The 14,914-nt window shown below is 62.7% G+C and overlaps 1 protein-coding gene across 1 annotated transcript in view; it reads right to left on the minus strand.

Annotated features, from left to right (window-relative positions):
* The window catches only part of ANO9 (anoctamin 9), a 30,077-nt gene that overhangs the window by 6,464 nt on the left and 8,699 nt on the right, over window positions 1-14,914 (minus strand). Inside the window, exons 2-11 of the mRNA XM_047100574.1 lie at window positions 10,063-10,166; window positions 2,705-2,788; window positions 2,495-2,622; window positions 2,171-2,314; window positions 1,292-1,338; window positions 1,106-1,164; window positions 949-1,022; window positions 562-696; window positions 357-453; window positions 107-167 (exon numbers count right to left, since the gene is read on the minus strand). Coding sequence (XP_046956530.1) covers window positions 107-167; window positions 357-453; window positions 562-696; window positions 949-1,022; window positions 1,106-1,164; window positions 1,292-1,338; window positions 2,171-2,314; window positions 2,495-2,622; window positions 2,705-2,788; window positions 10,063-10,166 — 933 coding nt within the window. The remainder of the gene's footprint in view (window positions 1-106; window positions 168-356; window positions 454-561; window positions 697-948; window positions 1,023-1,105; window positions 1,165-1,291; window positions 1,339-2,170; window positions 2,315-2,494; window positions 2,623-2,704; window positions 2,789-10,062; window positions 10,167-14,914) is intronic.

Raw genomic sequence — 14,914 nt, forward strand, 5'->3', positions numbered from 1 at the left:
AGGGTGGGGGAAGAGGGGGCAGGGCTGGGGTGGTGGCAGGGGGCGGGGAGTGGCCCCGGGGCTCAGGCCGCCCCCCCACCTCCCTCCCAGCGCCCCAGCGACTCACCCCACAGAGCCATGAAGATGGCAAAGAGCACAGTGCCCTCGTTGTCGAAGAGGTGAGTGAGCTGGGGAGATCGGCAGCCAGGCTGGGGACAGCCTTCTGTGGCCTGCCGCCCCCCACGCCACGGCTCTGCAGGGGCAGACCCTCCGCCCTGCTCGTGGGAGAGGATGGCCGGAGGGGACCCCCGGCTGGGAGAGGACAGGCCGGAGGGGAGCCCCGGGTGGGGGGGAGCAGAACCCCCGGAGCCGCATACCTTGGCAAACGTGCAGGTGTCCGAGAGCCGTTGGTACTTGCGGCCATGGTCCCCGCGAGGACACAGCAGGATGTCGTCCGCCTCACAGATCTCCTTGCTGAGGGCGCAGGGACGGGCTGGTGGCGGCTCTCCCCTGACTCGGGGAGGAGGGGTCCCTGAGGGGTCCTGTCCCCCCCCCCCCGCGCCCCAGGCCTCCCATCCCCACCTGATCTGACTGGCGTTGAACAGGGAGAAGCCGCTCAGGAAGATGACGAGGCCGGCCACCGCGGCGGGCACCAGCATGTATGTGTACCAGCCCAGCCAGGCGAAGTACAGGGCCACCTTCTCGCCAAAGTAGTCCCTGTGGGGAGGCTGCCCCGTCAGGCCGCCCCTCCCCACCCCCCGGATGTGACCCCACAGGCCAGTGCTGGGGTCCAGGTGCCACATGGGGAGACCAGACTGCTGTGTCCCACCCAGGAGCACAGACACATCTGTCTGCCGTGGACACGGGTGTGTCTGGGGATCTTGGGCGTGTCGGTGGGCACATGCATGTGTCTGTGGGGCCACGGGTGTGTCTGTGGGGGCGCAGGTGATTTGTCTGAGGCAGTGTCACCTGATGTCATCAATCGGCTGCTTGTGCACCATGTTTCTCCACCGGGCCCATTTCTTCTTCAGGTCGTCCTCCCCCTGGGCACAGGTGACAGACAGCGAGGGCTCCCTGCCTCCGGTCCCGCCCTCAGGACTTCTCCCAGCCCTGGCCCACCCCTCACCTTGTGCAGGGCGAATCTGGTCTCAAAGACCCCATTCTTCACCAAATCCTCTAACGTGTCTGGAGGTCACAGGGAGTGTCGGGTCAGAGGAGTGAGGGGGGACCCTGCCCTGCTCTCCCCACATCGACACCCCTCCCGGGGCGGGGGTGGGGCGCTGCACAGGCCACCTGCCCACCCCATCCTTACCACCAGCTGCTGTCTTGCTGTTCAGTACAAAGTTGACAATTCGGATTCTGGAACACAAGAGCTCCTCAGGGGACCCCATCCTCTGTCTGGCCAGGTCCCAGGCCCTTCTGTGTCCCTAGTGGAGCCTCCAGCCTGCCTGCCTTGATTGCCTGACCGGAGCCCAGAATCTAGGACTCACCTGGGAGCCCGACCCCCACCTCTTAAGTCCTCCTGTGGCCTGTGCCCCACGGCTCCAGGATGGGGCTCTCTCAGGGTAGGCCCTCCCCTCCCAGGACCCCTCCCAGGGCTCAGGCCTGCACCGTTCCCTCCCAGATACTGGGCCTGGACCCCCCCCCCCCGCCTCCAATCACACCTCCCACCTGGAGCCCCCGCACATTCAGAGCACACTCTACGCCTTTACATGCACAAATCCCCCTCGCGCCCCGTGAGCCATTTTGCATACGGGGAGACTGAGGCTCGGAGAGGCAGGTGACGGAGGAGGGATATGGGGAGCGAGGGTAGAGTGGCGTGGAAGGTGGAGTCTAGCAGGGGAAGGAGATGCTTGCAGAGAAGAGGCCGGGAGGCCTGGGAGGCTGAGGAGAGAGGTCCGGGGGGGCGCGGCTGGTCTGGAGAGGGGAGGTGGGGACCCACATCCCGGGTCGGCGGGGGTGGGGGGAGGGCTGGCTGGGGGGGTCCTCCCGGCCGGTCCAAATCCCGCCGTCCCTTCGGGGAACACACGTAACCTCCAGAACTCTCCTAGAAGCAAGAACTGAACTGTCCCTTGTCACAGACAGACGCGGACACCGAGTCACCGAGCCCGGCCCCTGGGGCCTCTGGCACGAGACCACGCCCGGAAGCCTGACCGGACCAGGGCCACGGCGTTCTGGGCCAGCCTCTCACCTGGTGGCGGCTGGGATGGGGGCTGGCCTGGCAGGCTGCACTCTGGCGGCAGGACCCTCAGGCTGCATGAGGAGCGTGCGGTACGGATCAAAGATCCCGCTGTCGGCTCGGACCCCGAAGAACACCTTCTCGCCGTCCTCCATCCTCTGGGGGGCGGGAGGGCGCTTGGGGACCTCCGCTCCACTTTGGAAAGCATCCCCTTCGTCCTTGTTTGACACCGGCCTGTCCCTTCCACCTCAGGCACGAGGCCCCAGCCGTGTCTCCGGGCCCCCGGGACACACTTGTCCCCCGTGCCCCACACCAAGCCAGGCGCTCAGCCAGCACACCTTGTAATGGAAGCCCTTTGTCCTGAGCTCCTCCAGGAACCGTCGCTGCCGGCAGGCCTGCCTGGGGTTTCTCTGGGTGCGGCGGTCAGCCACGAGGACGTAGTCCCACTGCTCGGAGGCCTCGGTCTGGAGGTAGGAGGCGCGAGGCTGGGGCCGGCCCGGGGCCCGGGGATGGGTGGGACCCGTCTCCCCTCACCAGGGGACTCACCTCCCCGGCGGCGGCGGCGTTGATCTCCATCAGCGGGAGGCCGTCTCCTTCGGTCCCCACCAGGATCCGGAGGCTCTCCTCAGCCTGGGAGTAGAGGAGGGTGGGGCTCGTTCCTGGGGGGAGAGCCCTCCCGGCCGGGGCGCCTCGGCACCGAGGGGGCAGCACGGGGCAACACGTAAAGCAGGGGTGCAGGAAAACGAGCGGACGAGGGGGAAGCTGCAAGCGGGGCTGGGACCACAAGGAGCAAGGATGGCCGGAGAGGCGTCGGGGCCTCCGGCAAAGGTCTGTTCAAAAACGTAGACCTTCATCATGCAGGGTGGTGAAGCAGCTCCTCAAACAGCTCCTCAAATCCTTGAGAAAAGACAAGCAGCAGAGAGGGGTCTCGCAGAAGAGGAAGACGCGGGAACTCTAGACGGCCAGGGAAACACGGGTCAGGTCACCGGAGGCATCCCCTCTACCCACTGGGTTACGGGCGTTTCAGCGGCCCGACCGCCTCGAACAGATTCCCTGCGCACGAATTGCGAAACAAAGCTGAACATCCTAGACTGTACAGCCGGGCCACCTAGCCCTGAACAGGATGCTTCCGGTAGCATATTGCATACAGAAATTGTGGCGATAGCCCGAGTTCCCACCAGCGGGTGGCTGGATGCAGTTATCCCGCACACGGTGGACCATCACGCAGCAGAGACGTGAACGGGCTGCGACACACGGAGCCCTGGGGACCAGCGTGACACGGCCCTGAGCTCAGTCAAAGTCGATGAGAAGCCCCAGAGGTACGTGCTGCAGGCACGTCCAGACGGACGGATCATAAGTCAGGGGCAGAACCTCAAGGAGGAGGCGGACGAGTGCACAGCCCCCGGGGCCCCTCCTGGGCCCCCGTTACTGGGGCGGCATTTATGGACAGCACGGGGCCTTCTCTCTTCCTCCCTCGGTGCTCCCCCTTGTGAGTGTGCTCCAGCCTTCCCGGCCGAGAAAGGACGCGTGGGAAGGGGAAGGAGAGGAGCCCAGCGGCGGCCCCCACCCTACATGATGAAGGTCTAGGTCACAGTGGTATGGGTTAGCTGTTAGGGACACCCCCCCTCCCCAAAACGCGGAGTCCTGGGTCAGCTTGAGAAAACAGCAGACTTTCTCCAGAGCCTGAGCAGACTCAAAGCCGGATGGCCAGGGACAAGGAGGGAGAGAGGGAACGTCACAGACGGGAGGTGCCCAAGGAGACGTGAGGATAAGTGCCACGTGGGATCCTGCAAGGACCCGGGAACAGGAAGGACGCAAGTGGGGCAGCTGGTGACATCGGGGTGCAGGTGCCCGTGTCGGGCTCTAGGTTCTGGCCAGATCCCCAGCCACGGGGCTGTGGCATCGGGGCAGCAGGGCGAGGGGCGCTGAGAAGCCTCGTGCTGTCTCCATACCCCTCAGGAATCTTGACAGAGGCGCTAAACGTGCACAGGTGGGGAGGGGGCGGGCTCAGGCCTCACTCCTCCTGAGCAGACGGACAGCAGGCCGCGAGGCAGACCTGGGCCCTTTCGCCGCGGGGCCGGGCAGCCGAGGGAGTGGAGGTGCGGGAGGCGGGCGACGAGGGCGGACAGTCACAGTGGGTCCCAAGGGGGGAGCTCCAGGCTGAGATGTGGAGGGGACCTTGGCCTTGGAGCCCAGGGCCTGGGTTGCCAACCCTGTGCGCCCTCAGGCAAGACTGCCCACCTCTTCCGGCCTGGCTGCAGGACGCGCCCTGCACCCCAGTGTGGCGCTAAGCGTGCTTCCCAGCCGGCAGCTCTCCGGGGAGGCGCAGGGACCCTGCAGCGTCCCAGGGCTGAGGGTGCGGGGGACGCCCTGGGGGCTGGGCCCACAGAGCACCCACCTCGCTCCTGCTGGGCTCTTGCCGTGGCCTCCTGCCAGCCCACCACCCCTGCCGCCCTTCTCCTGGCTTACGAGCTCAGTGTGGGCCGTGGCCGTCTGGCACCACATCACACCCTCCTCTCTATCCTGCCCGCTGCCAGGCCTCCTTCCCCCTGCTGGTCCGCCCACCTCCTACCCCTTCCCTGCCACAACCACTTTCCACCCAGCTCAAGACCTGCCTCCTTCAGAAAGCCTCCCTGGACTGCTCCAGCCGGTCCGCCCTGAAGGGCCGTCAGGAAGAATGCAGGCTGCCCGGTCCCAGTTGAATCCGAGACAGACAACAGATGCTTTGTAGTGTAAGTATGTCCCAGTTATTGCATGGGACACACTTATACCTAAAAAGAAAGTTTCCGTGTAAAATTCAATTTAACTGGGTATCTGTTTTTTATTGGTTTCAAAACCTGCAACCCCACCCAGGCACACCAGGAACTACTAGCCCCAGGGTGGGACCCGGGTCGGGCCCACTCTCCCTGTGTCCATCTCAGAAGCCTGGGCTAACACAGACAACAAGCCTCTAGCGCTCGGATGTGGCTTACGGTGTCTGAAACTCCTGTCCCATCTTGGGCCAGAGGAGAAACCTGCCGTTCACAGAATTGCAGGGACGGGGAGAGCCCCTGGGCTGACGTGCCTCTGTCTCGGGGAAGAGAGTAAAGTCTCAACTGGATGGGAACAGGGACATCCAGGTCATCAGCCTCGGGTTCTGTGACTCGCCCACCACAGGCTCAGCAAGTGCCGTGTTGGACGATGACCCGTGCACCGACAGGACCTCATGTGCTTGACCCCAGTGACAGTGGGGATCTGATTCCCGCCACTGGACAGAGACCCCCCCCCCCAGGTCACTGCCTGGTCACCCCCGACAATGGGCAGGCACCCACGGGAGCAGTCAGGTCAGGGTCCCCCCTCCCATTTGGCCGTCCTCCTCCCCACGGCCAGACAGGGACCAGGTTCTGAGGATCTGCTCCCCACGTACTCTGGGCTCACCGTCCCTGAGGTCGCTCGCTGGATGCAAGTCCCTTGTGTGGGCCACAGCCACAGCCACGGCCTCCAGGACGAGGCTGTCCATCGGTCCGTCTGTCCTCCAGGGTGACAGGCCTTCACACGTGGGGACTGGGCTTATGTGAAGTCGCCCCCACCTCCAGCAAGCTCCACCTCCAGGAAGCTGTGTGTGCCCTTCAGGCCCCCGGGCCCCCAGGGCAGAGACAGGGGCTGTCCCCACACACTTGGCCTCGGCCGTGTGCAGACCCCAGGCAAGTCCCTGCACAGATGAGGGGTGCAGGCTCGGAGACCCATATCGTTCTCCCTTCAGTCCTTCCAGCTTCCACCCCCGGCGAGCCGCGCACCTACTGGGCCAGGGCCCACGGCGTAACACGGGCCGGAGTGGCTCCAAACGAGGAAACTTCCGGAGACACCACAACTCCTGGGAGACGTTCCCGCCCCGACAGCGCAGGACACGAACAGTTAGAGCTGGGGCAGTCCTTCCCAGTTTGGCCTCTAGGTCACCAGTGAGACCGAGGACACTGCTGTGCAGGTGGGACTGCCACCCAGCTCCTGATTAGGCGGGCCACATGGAGCACGCACGGGTGACACCCCAGCTGCACAAGGAATACGTGTGGACCGCCCCTCCCTCTCCGTGGCACATCTCACCCTGGGGTCACAGCACACCCCTGCCTGGGCCCCATGGGCATCCTCGACGTTCGCCAGCCAGCAGGGGACCCTCCTGCCCCCACTAAAGTGTACAAGCACGAGAAGCCCACCCTCGCTTACCCAGCCCGGACGCCCTGGGTCCACCCTTCCTGAGCGAGTCTCCCCACACCTGCTTCTCTCTTCAACTTCCGAAGCCAGTCGTCTGCACCCCCCGGCCCCCCTCCACCTCCTCAGCCGTCCGTCTGTCTCCTGCCAGTTCCTCGTCGCACGTGTCCATCCACCCATCCCCAGACCCGTTATGACGCAGCCTGCGACAGAGCAGGCTTGAGGGTGATGTGCGGTGTAAGTAGACGCGGGGGCCTGGAGAGGCGGCCCGAGCTTGGCCTTGTAGGGCAACAGGCCGGCAGGAGGCAAAAAAGGAGGGGCAGCGTTCCCGGGAGAGGGAAACATGTAGGGACAGGCCCTGGGGGGCGGCATGCAATCAGTGTCCGGGGACTCGGTACTCAGGACCTCCCGGGGACTCGGTACTCAGCACCTCCAAGGACTCGGTACTCAGGACCTCCAAGGACTCGGTACTCAGGACCTCCCGGGGACTCGGTACTCAGCACCTCCAAGGACTCGGTACTCAGGACCTCCCGGGGACTCGGTACTCAGCACCTCCCAGGGACTCGGTACTCAGGACCTCCCGGGGACTCGGTACTCAGCACCTCCAAGGACTTGGTACTCAGGACCTCCCGGGGACTCGGTACTCAGCACCTCCAAGGGCTTGGTACTCAGGACCTCCCAGGGACTCAGTACTCAGCACCTCCAAGGACTTGGTACTCAGGACCTCCCGGGGACTCGGTACTCAGCACCTCCAAGGACTCGGTACTCAGCACCTCCCAGGGACTCGGTACTCAGCACCTCCAAGGACTTGGTACTCAGGACCTCCCAGGGACTCAGTACTCAGCACCTCCCAGGGACTCGGTACTCAGCACCTCCCAGGGACTCGGTACTCAGCACCTCCAAGGACTTGGTACTCAGGACCTCCCAGGGACTCAGTACTCAGCACCTCCCAGGGACTCAGTACTCAGCACCTCCCAGGGACTCGGTACTCAGCACCTCCAAGGACTCGGTACTCAGGACCTCCCGGGGACTCGGTACTCAGCACCTCCCGGGGACTCGGTACTCAGCACCTCCAAGGACTCGGTACTCAGGACCTCCCGGGGACTCGGTACTCAGCACCTCCCAGGGACTCGGTACTCAGGACCTCCCGGGGACTCGGTACTCAGGACCTCCCGGGGACTCGGTACTCAGCACCTCCAAGGACTCGGTACTCAGGACCTCCCGGGGACTCGGTACTCAGCACCTCCAAGGACTCGGTACTCAGGACCTCCCGGGGACTCGGTACTCAGGACCTCCCAGGGACTCGGTACTCAGGACCTCCCGGGGACTCGGTACTCAGCACCTCCAAGGACTCGGTACTCAGGACCTCCCGGGGACTCGGTACTCAGCACCTCCAAGGACTCGGTACTCAGGACCTCCCGGGGACTCGGTACTCAGCACCTCCAAGGACTCGGTACTCAGGACCTCCCGGGGACTCGGTACTCAGCACCTCCAAGGACTCGGTACTCAGGACCTCCCGGGGACTCGGTACTCAGCACCTCCAAGGACTCGGTACTCAGGACCTCCCGGGGACTCGGTACTCAGCACCTCCAAGGACTCGGTACTCAGGACCTCCCGGGGACTCGGTACTCAGCACCTCCAAGGACTCGGTATTCAGGACCTCCCGGGGACTCGGTACTCAGCACCTCCAAGGACTCGGTACTCAGGACCTCCCGGGGACTCGGTACTCAGCACCTCCAAGGACTCGGTACTCAGGACCTCCCGGGGACTCGGTACTCAGCACCTCCAAGGTACTCAGGACCTCCCGGGGACTCGGTACTCAGCACCTCCAAGGACTCGGTACTCAGGACCTCCCGGGGACTCGGTACTCAGCACCTCCAAGGACTCGGTACTCAGGACCTCCCGGGGACTCGGTACTCAGCACCTCCAAGGACTTGGTACTCAGGACCTCCCAGGGACTCAGTACTCAGCACCTCCAAGGACTCGGTACTCAGGACCTCCCGGGGACTCGGTACTCAGCACCTCCAAGGACTCGGTACTCAGCACCTCCCGGGGACTCGGTACTCAGGACCTCCCGGGGACTCGGTACTCAGCACCTCCCAGGGACTCGGTACTCAGGACCTCCCGGGGACTCGGTACTCAGCACCTCCCAGGGACTCGGTACTCAGGACCTCCCGGGGACTCGGTACTCAGCACCTCCAAGGACTCGGTACTCAGGACCTCCCGGGGACTCGGTACTCAGCACCTCCAAGGACTCGGTACTCAGGACCTCCCGGGGACTCGGTACTCAGCACCTCCAAGGACTCGGTACTCAGGACCTCCCGGGGACTCGGTACTCAGCACCTCCAAGGACTCGGTACTCAGGACCTCCCGGGGACTCGGTACTCAGCACCTCCAAGGACTCGGTACTCAGGACCTCCCGGGGACTCGGTACTCAGCACCTCCAAGGTACTCAGGACCTCCCGGGGACTCGGTACTCAGCACCTCCAAGGACTCGGTACTCAGGACCTCCCGGGGACTCGGTACTCAGCACCTCCAAGGACTCGGTACTCAGGACCTCCCGGGGACTCGGTACTCAGCACCTCCAAGGACTCGGTACTCAGGACCTCCCGGGGACTCGGTACTCAGCACCTCCAAGGACTCGGTACTCAGGACCTCCCGGGGACTCGGTACTCAGCACCTCCAAGGACTCGGTACTCAGGACCTCCCGGGGACTCGGTACTCAGCACCTCCAAGGACTCGGTACTCAGGACCTCCCGGGGACTCGGTACTCAGCACCTCCAAGGACTCGGTACTCAGGACCTCCCGGGGACTCGGTACTCAGCACCTCCAAGGTACTCAGGACCTCCCGGGGACTCGGTACTCAGCACCTCCAAGGACTCGGTACTCAGGACCTCCCGGGGACTCGGTACTCAGCACCTCCAAGGACTTGGTACTCAGGACCTCCCAGGGACTCAGTACTCAGCACCTCCAAGGACTTGGTACTCAGGACCTCCCAGGGACTCAGTACTCAGCACCTCCAAGGACTTGGTACTCAGGACCTCCCAGGGACTCGGTACTCAGCACCTCCCAGGGACTCAGTACTCAGCACCTCCCAGGGACTCGGTACTCAGCACCTCCAAGGACTTGGTACTCAGGACCTCCCAGGGACTCAGTACTCAGCACCTCCAAGGACTTGGTACTCAGGACCTCCCAGAGACTCAGTGCTCAGCATCAACAAGGACTTGGTAGTTAGTACTCCCAGGGACTCAGAACTCAGCACTTGAGCTTGGCAGAAGCATAAAGAGCAAGAAGGGAGCTGCCAGGAAGTGAGGCTGGGGGTTGGCAGAAGAGGGATTATGGAAGCCGCTCAGGCCGCTGGGGCCATGGGGAGCCACGGACGGGACTGGAGTGGAAGGGTGTGTTCAGATCCCGCTCGTGGCTGGGGCCGCCAAGTCCTCCCTGCCGTCTGCATCTGCGTACGTCCCTTTCAAGGCACTGATTCTCGAGCCTAAGCCAAACCCCGTGCCACCTCCCCACCCGCCCCTAGGCAGCCCCGAGTGTCTCCCTCACCCCAGCTTGGGACTGGCATGAGGGGAAAGGGCTGGCGGAGGAAGCTGGGGTCAGGCTAAGGTGTGCCCGTGTGCTAGCCTGAGCAGCCGGGTGCCAGAGTTGATTCTGGAAGGGCCGAGGAGGCCCTGGGCAAAGGTGGGGCGGGAGGCCGCCTGCTTGGCCCACACCTGGCAGAGCCCCAGGGAGGCTGAGTGGGAGGCTGGTTTCGCTCTCATCCTCGGCACGGGTCTCCTCCCAGAGCTACCCAGTCGTTGGCCCAGGCCCGGATGACCTTCCCCGGCAGAGGGGAGAAACGATGTCTTCCAGGATGTTTTCCTGCCCACCTCCCTGGGACGCCCACAGTCTCCTACTCTGCCTCCCAGAATCAGAGTCCAACATCCCCCAGCCGGCCACCAACCCGCCTGGGGCAGGACTCCCAGGGAGCAGAGGGCCCGGTCGGCCACCCCGGGCCTCGCCGACCCCAGGCCAGCCCACCCTGGAGGCCAGAGCCCCCTCTCCCTCTGCAGGGCAGAGCTGCAAAGTCTAGAGACGGACAAGCTCTCCTCTCGTAGGCCCTACATATGCACTAAAGGCCTGGCCCTGGGGTCCCCAGAATCCCTGGCTGGGCAGGAGGAAGTCTGCCCTCTGTCCTGCTCCAACCCCCAGCCAACCCAGGGGCTCCGTCTGAGCTCTGGCCACCCTCACCTCAGCCTTGAGGGCTCCGGGGAACCTCCACGGGCACCTTCCAGGCGAGGCTGGCAGGGCTGGCTGGAGGGGCCCACGGGGTGGGCGTGGCCTGGCCACAAGCACGGACCCCGCCCAGCCCGACTCACCTGCATGCTGGTCCCAGAGCCTGGCGAGGGGCTGGCGATCGATCGCGGTGCCCGCAGAGCTGGACCGAAGTGTGGCGGCAAGGCAGCTGGGCGCGTCCTACCTGACTTCCGCGTGGGACTCACCCCTCCCTCCTTCTTCCTCCTTCTCCTGGCTGATCCTTCTGCTGCCACTCCTGTGCTGGAAGGCACACCCCTCCCTGTGTGTGTGTGTGTGTGTGTGTGGGGGGGGGGTGTTGACACCTTCCTGAGGACCTGGTCAGGTGGGGACCCCTCCCCCGACCTGAGGGCATTGCCCTCACCTGCAGGGGGGTTCCCCTATAAGATGAGTTAGATTGGCACCTCCCTCCTGGGGTACAGCATGAGTGGAGCGCATGAGCACTCCCCACTATCCCAGGCTTCACTCTTCCAGATCCCAGGACACACTTCCCCCAGCCCCCCGCCCCCAGAGCATCCAGCCCTTGACTCCCACTCCCCAAGTCCAGTGTTTGTTCCCTTAGAGGAAAAATGGGCAGGAAGGATTGAAGATGAAGAAGAAACTGTTGCCCTGAGCCCCTGCTTTGTGGACCCCAACTGGGAGAGGGGAGGACCTTTGGGACCCTGAGGGCACACGCTGGCCCTGGGCCGCATGGATCCTATGGTCCTAGGGCAGCAGTTGGGGAAGGCTCTGGGCCACCAGAGAGCAGAGTGCCCCCAACAGGGACGTGGGGCACCCGGCTCGGAAGCTGAGGACGGAGCGGACCTGCGGCAGGGCGAGGCACGTGGAAACACGGAACAGCGTTAGTGGGCACCTGAGGTCACGGGGGACAGGCAGCGCCCACAGCGTCAGGGCACATCATGCAGCCCATGTGACCCTGTGGTCCAGGCCCAGCGTTGACGCACATTTGTTCTGGGACGATGTGGCTCCATCTCACCCACGTTTCTGCTTCGGGAACCCCATGGCAGGCTGTGACAGCAGCAGGGGCCAGGACCAAACTGTGACAAAGAGGGACCGAGAGAGGGACCTAGCGGCACAGAGTCTGTGCGGGTGTGCTGGAGCAAACCCAGACACGTGCACTAAGACTGAGGCCGCGGAGTCCCCATGGCAGGGTTAGTCCAGGACTGGTATTAACTGTTGTTCTGCCACTGTAAATTCCTGGTCTCACCACATGGCTCAAAGTGGCTGCTAAACCACTAGGCATCACAGCCACATTCAAGCCAGCAGGGAGAGGGAAGTGAAGGAGGGGCGCTCCACCTGTCACATAGTTGGTCACTTGCCCACAACTTCCTGCAAGGTAGCCTGGGAACTACGATCACTTTTCCTGAGAAGGTAGAAGGACGCTAGGGGTCACACAGCAGTGTGCACAGGCCAACAGCCTTCAAATGGCCCATTAGAGTTCAGGGAACAGAGGCAAGGGCTTTTGAGCACGAGTAATGCGAACTCATGGTCCACGCTGCCAGCCAGCTCCTGGGCTCGGTCTCCTCCTGGTCTCCAACTCCACCGGCGCAGGGGGGTCTGTCTGCATTTACGTTCGCATCATGGTAAAACAACCCAATGGATTTCCCCTGACACAGGCGTCATCGCAGGCGTCTCCAGCCCAGGTGGGGGAGGAATGCCTGGCCCGACAGGGACAGGTGTCCTACTCTCGGTGAAGGATGTAAGACAAAGGCCGATCTCATCGCCCGGTCCCATCTGGCACAGCCCTTTGGGAAAGCAATTCAGCAAAAAGAATCAGAAGCCTTAAAACTGCTTATGCTTTATTCACTCAACTTTTTATAAACTATCCTAAGGAAAAAAAACCCCAAAATAATGACAATGTATATGAATCTGTCCTTTGAGGCAAAAATTATAAACCACCTCCGTGTCCAACTGCAGGGAGACGTCTGAGAAAGAACCGCTGAGCCGTTACAAAGTATTCTTTCAAAGTGCTACGAGCATGTGGGAAAATGCTTATGTTACACAGTTAAGCGAAAAAACACAGATTAAAAACACATATGCATTTTTTGGTCTCAACTGAGTGAAAATGCCTTAAAATAACTGAAGAGTAGGTTGAATATATATAACTGTGAATGGAGGGATACGCTTTTCTTCCCTCAGCTTGCTTTCCTCAAGTTTTCCATAACACACATCATTTTTACAAACTGAATCATTACGGGGCGCCTGGGGGGCTCAGTTCACTGAGCGTCTGACTCTTGATTTCAGCTCAGGTCATGATCCCAGGGTCGCAGGATGGAACCCGTGTCGGGCTCCATGCTGCCCTGTCTTGGGGAGAGCACGAGGCCTCCGTGGGCCACGGACCCTGGACCCTGCTCCCTTTTCCTTCCTCCTCCAAGCTCCAGAGCGCCCTGCCCAGCCGTCGTCCTCCGTGAGGCCAAAGTACAGCAGGAGGCGGGCCTCCCGTTCCCACTGTCTCCAGGCTGCCTCGACTCCCTGGTTTTTTTTTTTTTTTAATGTTTTTATTTATTTTTGAAACAGAGAGAGGCAGAGCATGAGCGGGGGAGGGGCAGAGAGAGGGAGACACAGAATCCGAAGCAGGCTCCAGGCTCCGAGGTGTCGGCACAGAGCCCGACGCGGGGCTCGAACTCACCGACCGTGAGATCATGACCTAATCCGAAGTCGGACGCTCAACCGACTGAGCCACCCAGGTGCCCCATGCCTCGACTCCTTTTACCTGGGGGCTGGTGGCCACGCTGTGGAGGGGGTCAGGATGACAAAGCCACCGGGAGTGCCCCAGGTAAAATCCCGCAAGCAGGAACGGGCATGTCCTCACCTTGGGAATCTGCCCTCCCGGCCCCAGTGGCCGGTCTTGTGGCCCAAAGATACTCTGATGTCTCAGTGAGGACAGTTCCCAGAGGCTCAGAGCCAGGTCAGCTGGAGTCAGGGTCTCCCAAGCCCTCTCTGGGCTGGTCCCAGATGCCCCTGGCCTCCGTCTGGCCTCTCTGGCTCACAGCGCCCGTCTGGGGCAGCAGACACCCCCACCTCCCCCCACCCCACCCCCGTCCTCAGGCCCCTGCAGGGAAGATTCCTCTCCCAGGCTGGGCCTCTGCTCCTGGGATCGGCCAGACACAGGTCCTTGCCTGTCAGACCAGGCCTTCAGGGTGGGGACCCCAGGCCCTGATGTCCTCGCCCCGGGGGCAGCTCTGTCTCCCTGATGCTCCCCTAGCCAAGGCCTCTGGGCCTTAAATTCCCAGCAGCTCCTGGTTTTAAGGAGCAGAGAGTCGTTCTTGCCTGGGCTGACAGTCCCGTAGCCCCAACCTCTCCGTCAGCCCTCAGAAAACAGAATGTGGGGGAGTTCTCCACAGTGTGTTCACCTTTACAGACTTACAGGCGTCGTGGCGACACCCGCAGATTTCTCTCCCTTCCCTGTAAGGGTGTTTTACGAGAGCATTTCCGTGAATACTTTCAGTATTTACCACCACGAACGTGGGGCCTTCGGGCCTCGGGAGCCTTGGGATCTGAGGCTCCATGTGCTGTGCTCACAGGACCAGCTATGCCCGCGAGAGGCCAGAATCGGCCGCCTTCACAGCCCCTGCTGCCCGGGCCTTCAGGCAATCACCCGTGTGGCTGAGGAAGCCCAGGGCCGCTGGGCCCTTCCCCAGGCGGGGTGAGTCCTGCTGACTCGGGCCCCCTGCGAGCCCCAGGCACGGGGTGTTGGACCGTGTCGTCAGAGCTGCTCTGCTAAGTGCTCTGACCTGCCACCAGGCCCTGCCAGGCCACGCGTATCTGAAGGGAGGGTTGAGCCAGGCTGTACCCAGAGTGAAGGGTAGTGGTCCAGGCGGGGACACGGTGGAGGTGAGCTCAGGCCCAGGGGCGAGGCCGCAGGTGGACCGCTCCTTGCAGAGCAGGGGGGGCGGGAGAAGCTCTAGGTTCCGGTGGGGACAGAAGAGCTGAGAGTAGGGGGCTCACCAACGTTCTGTGCCTCAGCATCTCCGTCTCTCAGCCAGGGACGAAAAATAGAACCCGAGAGGGTGTGGAGGTCACAGTAGTTAGCATTTGTTTTTTGTTTTTAATGTTCTTATTTATTTATTTTTTTTTTTTTAATTTTTTTTTTCAACGTTTATTTATTTTTGGGACAGAGAGAGACAGAGCATGAACGGGGGAGGGGCAGAGAGAGAGGGAGACACAGAATCGGAAACAGGCTCCAGGCTCTGAGCCATCAGCCCAGAGCCTGACGCGGGGCTCGAACTCACGGACCGCGAGATCGTGACCTGGCTGAAGTCGGACGCTTAA

Source organism: Lynx rufus, unplaced genomic scaffold (assembly GCF_022079265.1).
Source record: "Lynx rufus isolate CCGP_SWC_20201006 ecotype Redwood Valley unplaced genomic scaffold, mLynRuf1.p SCAF_50, whole genome shotgun sequence".
Classification (NCBI taxonomy): domain Eukaryota; kingdom Metazoa; phylum Chordata; class Mammalia; order Carnivora; family Felidae; genus Lynx; species Lynx rufus.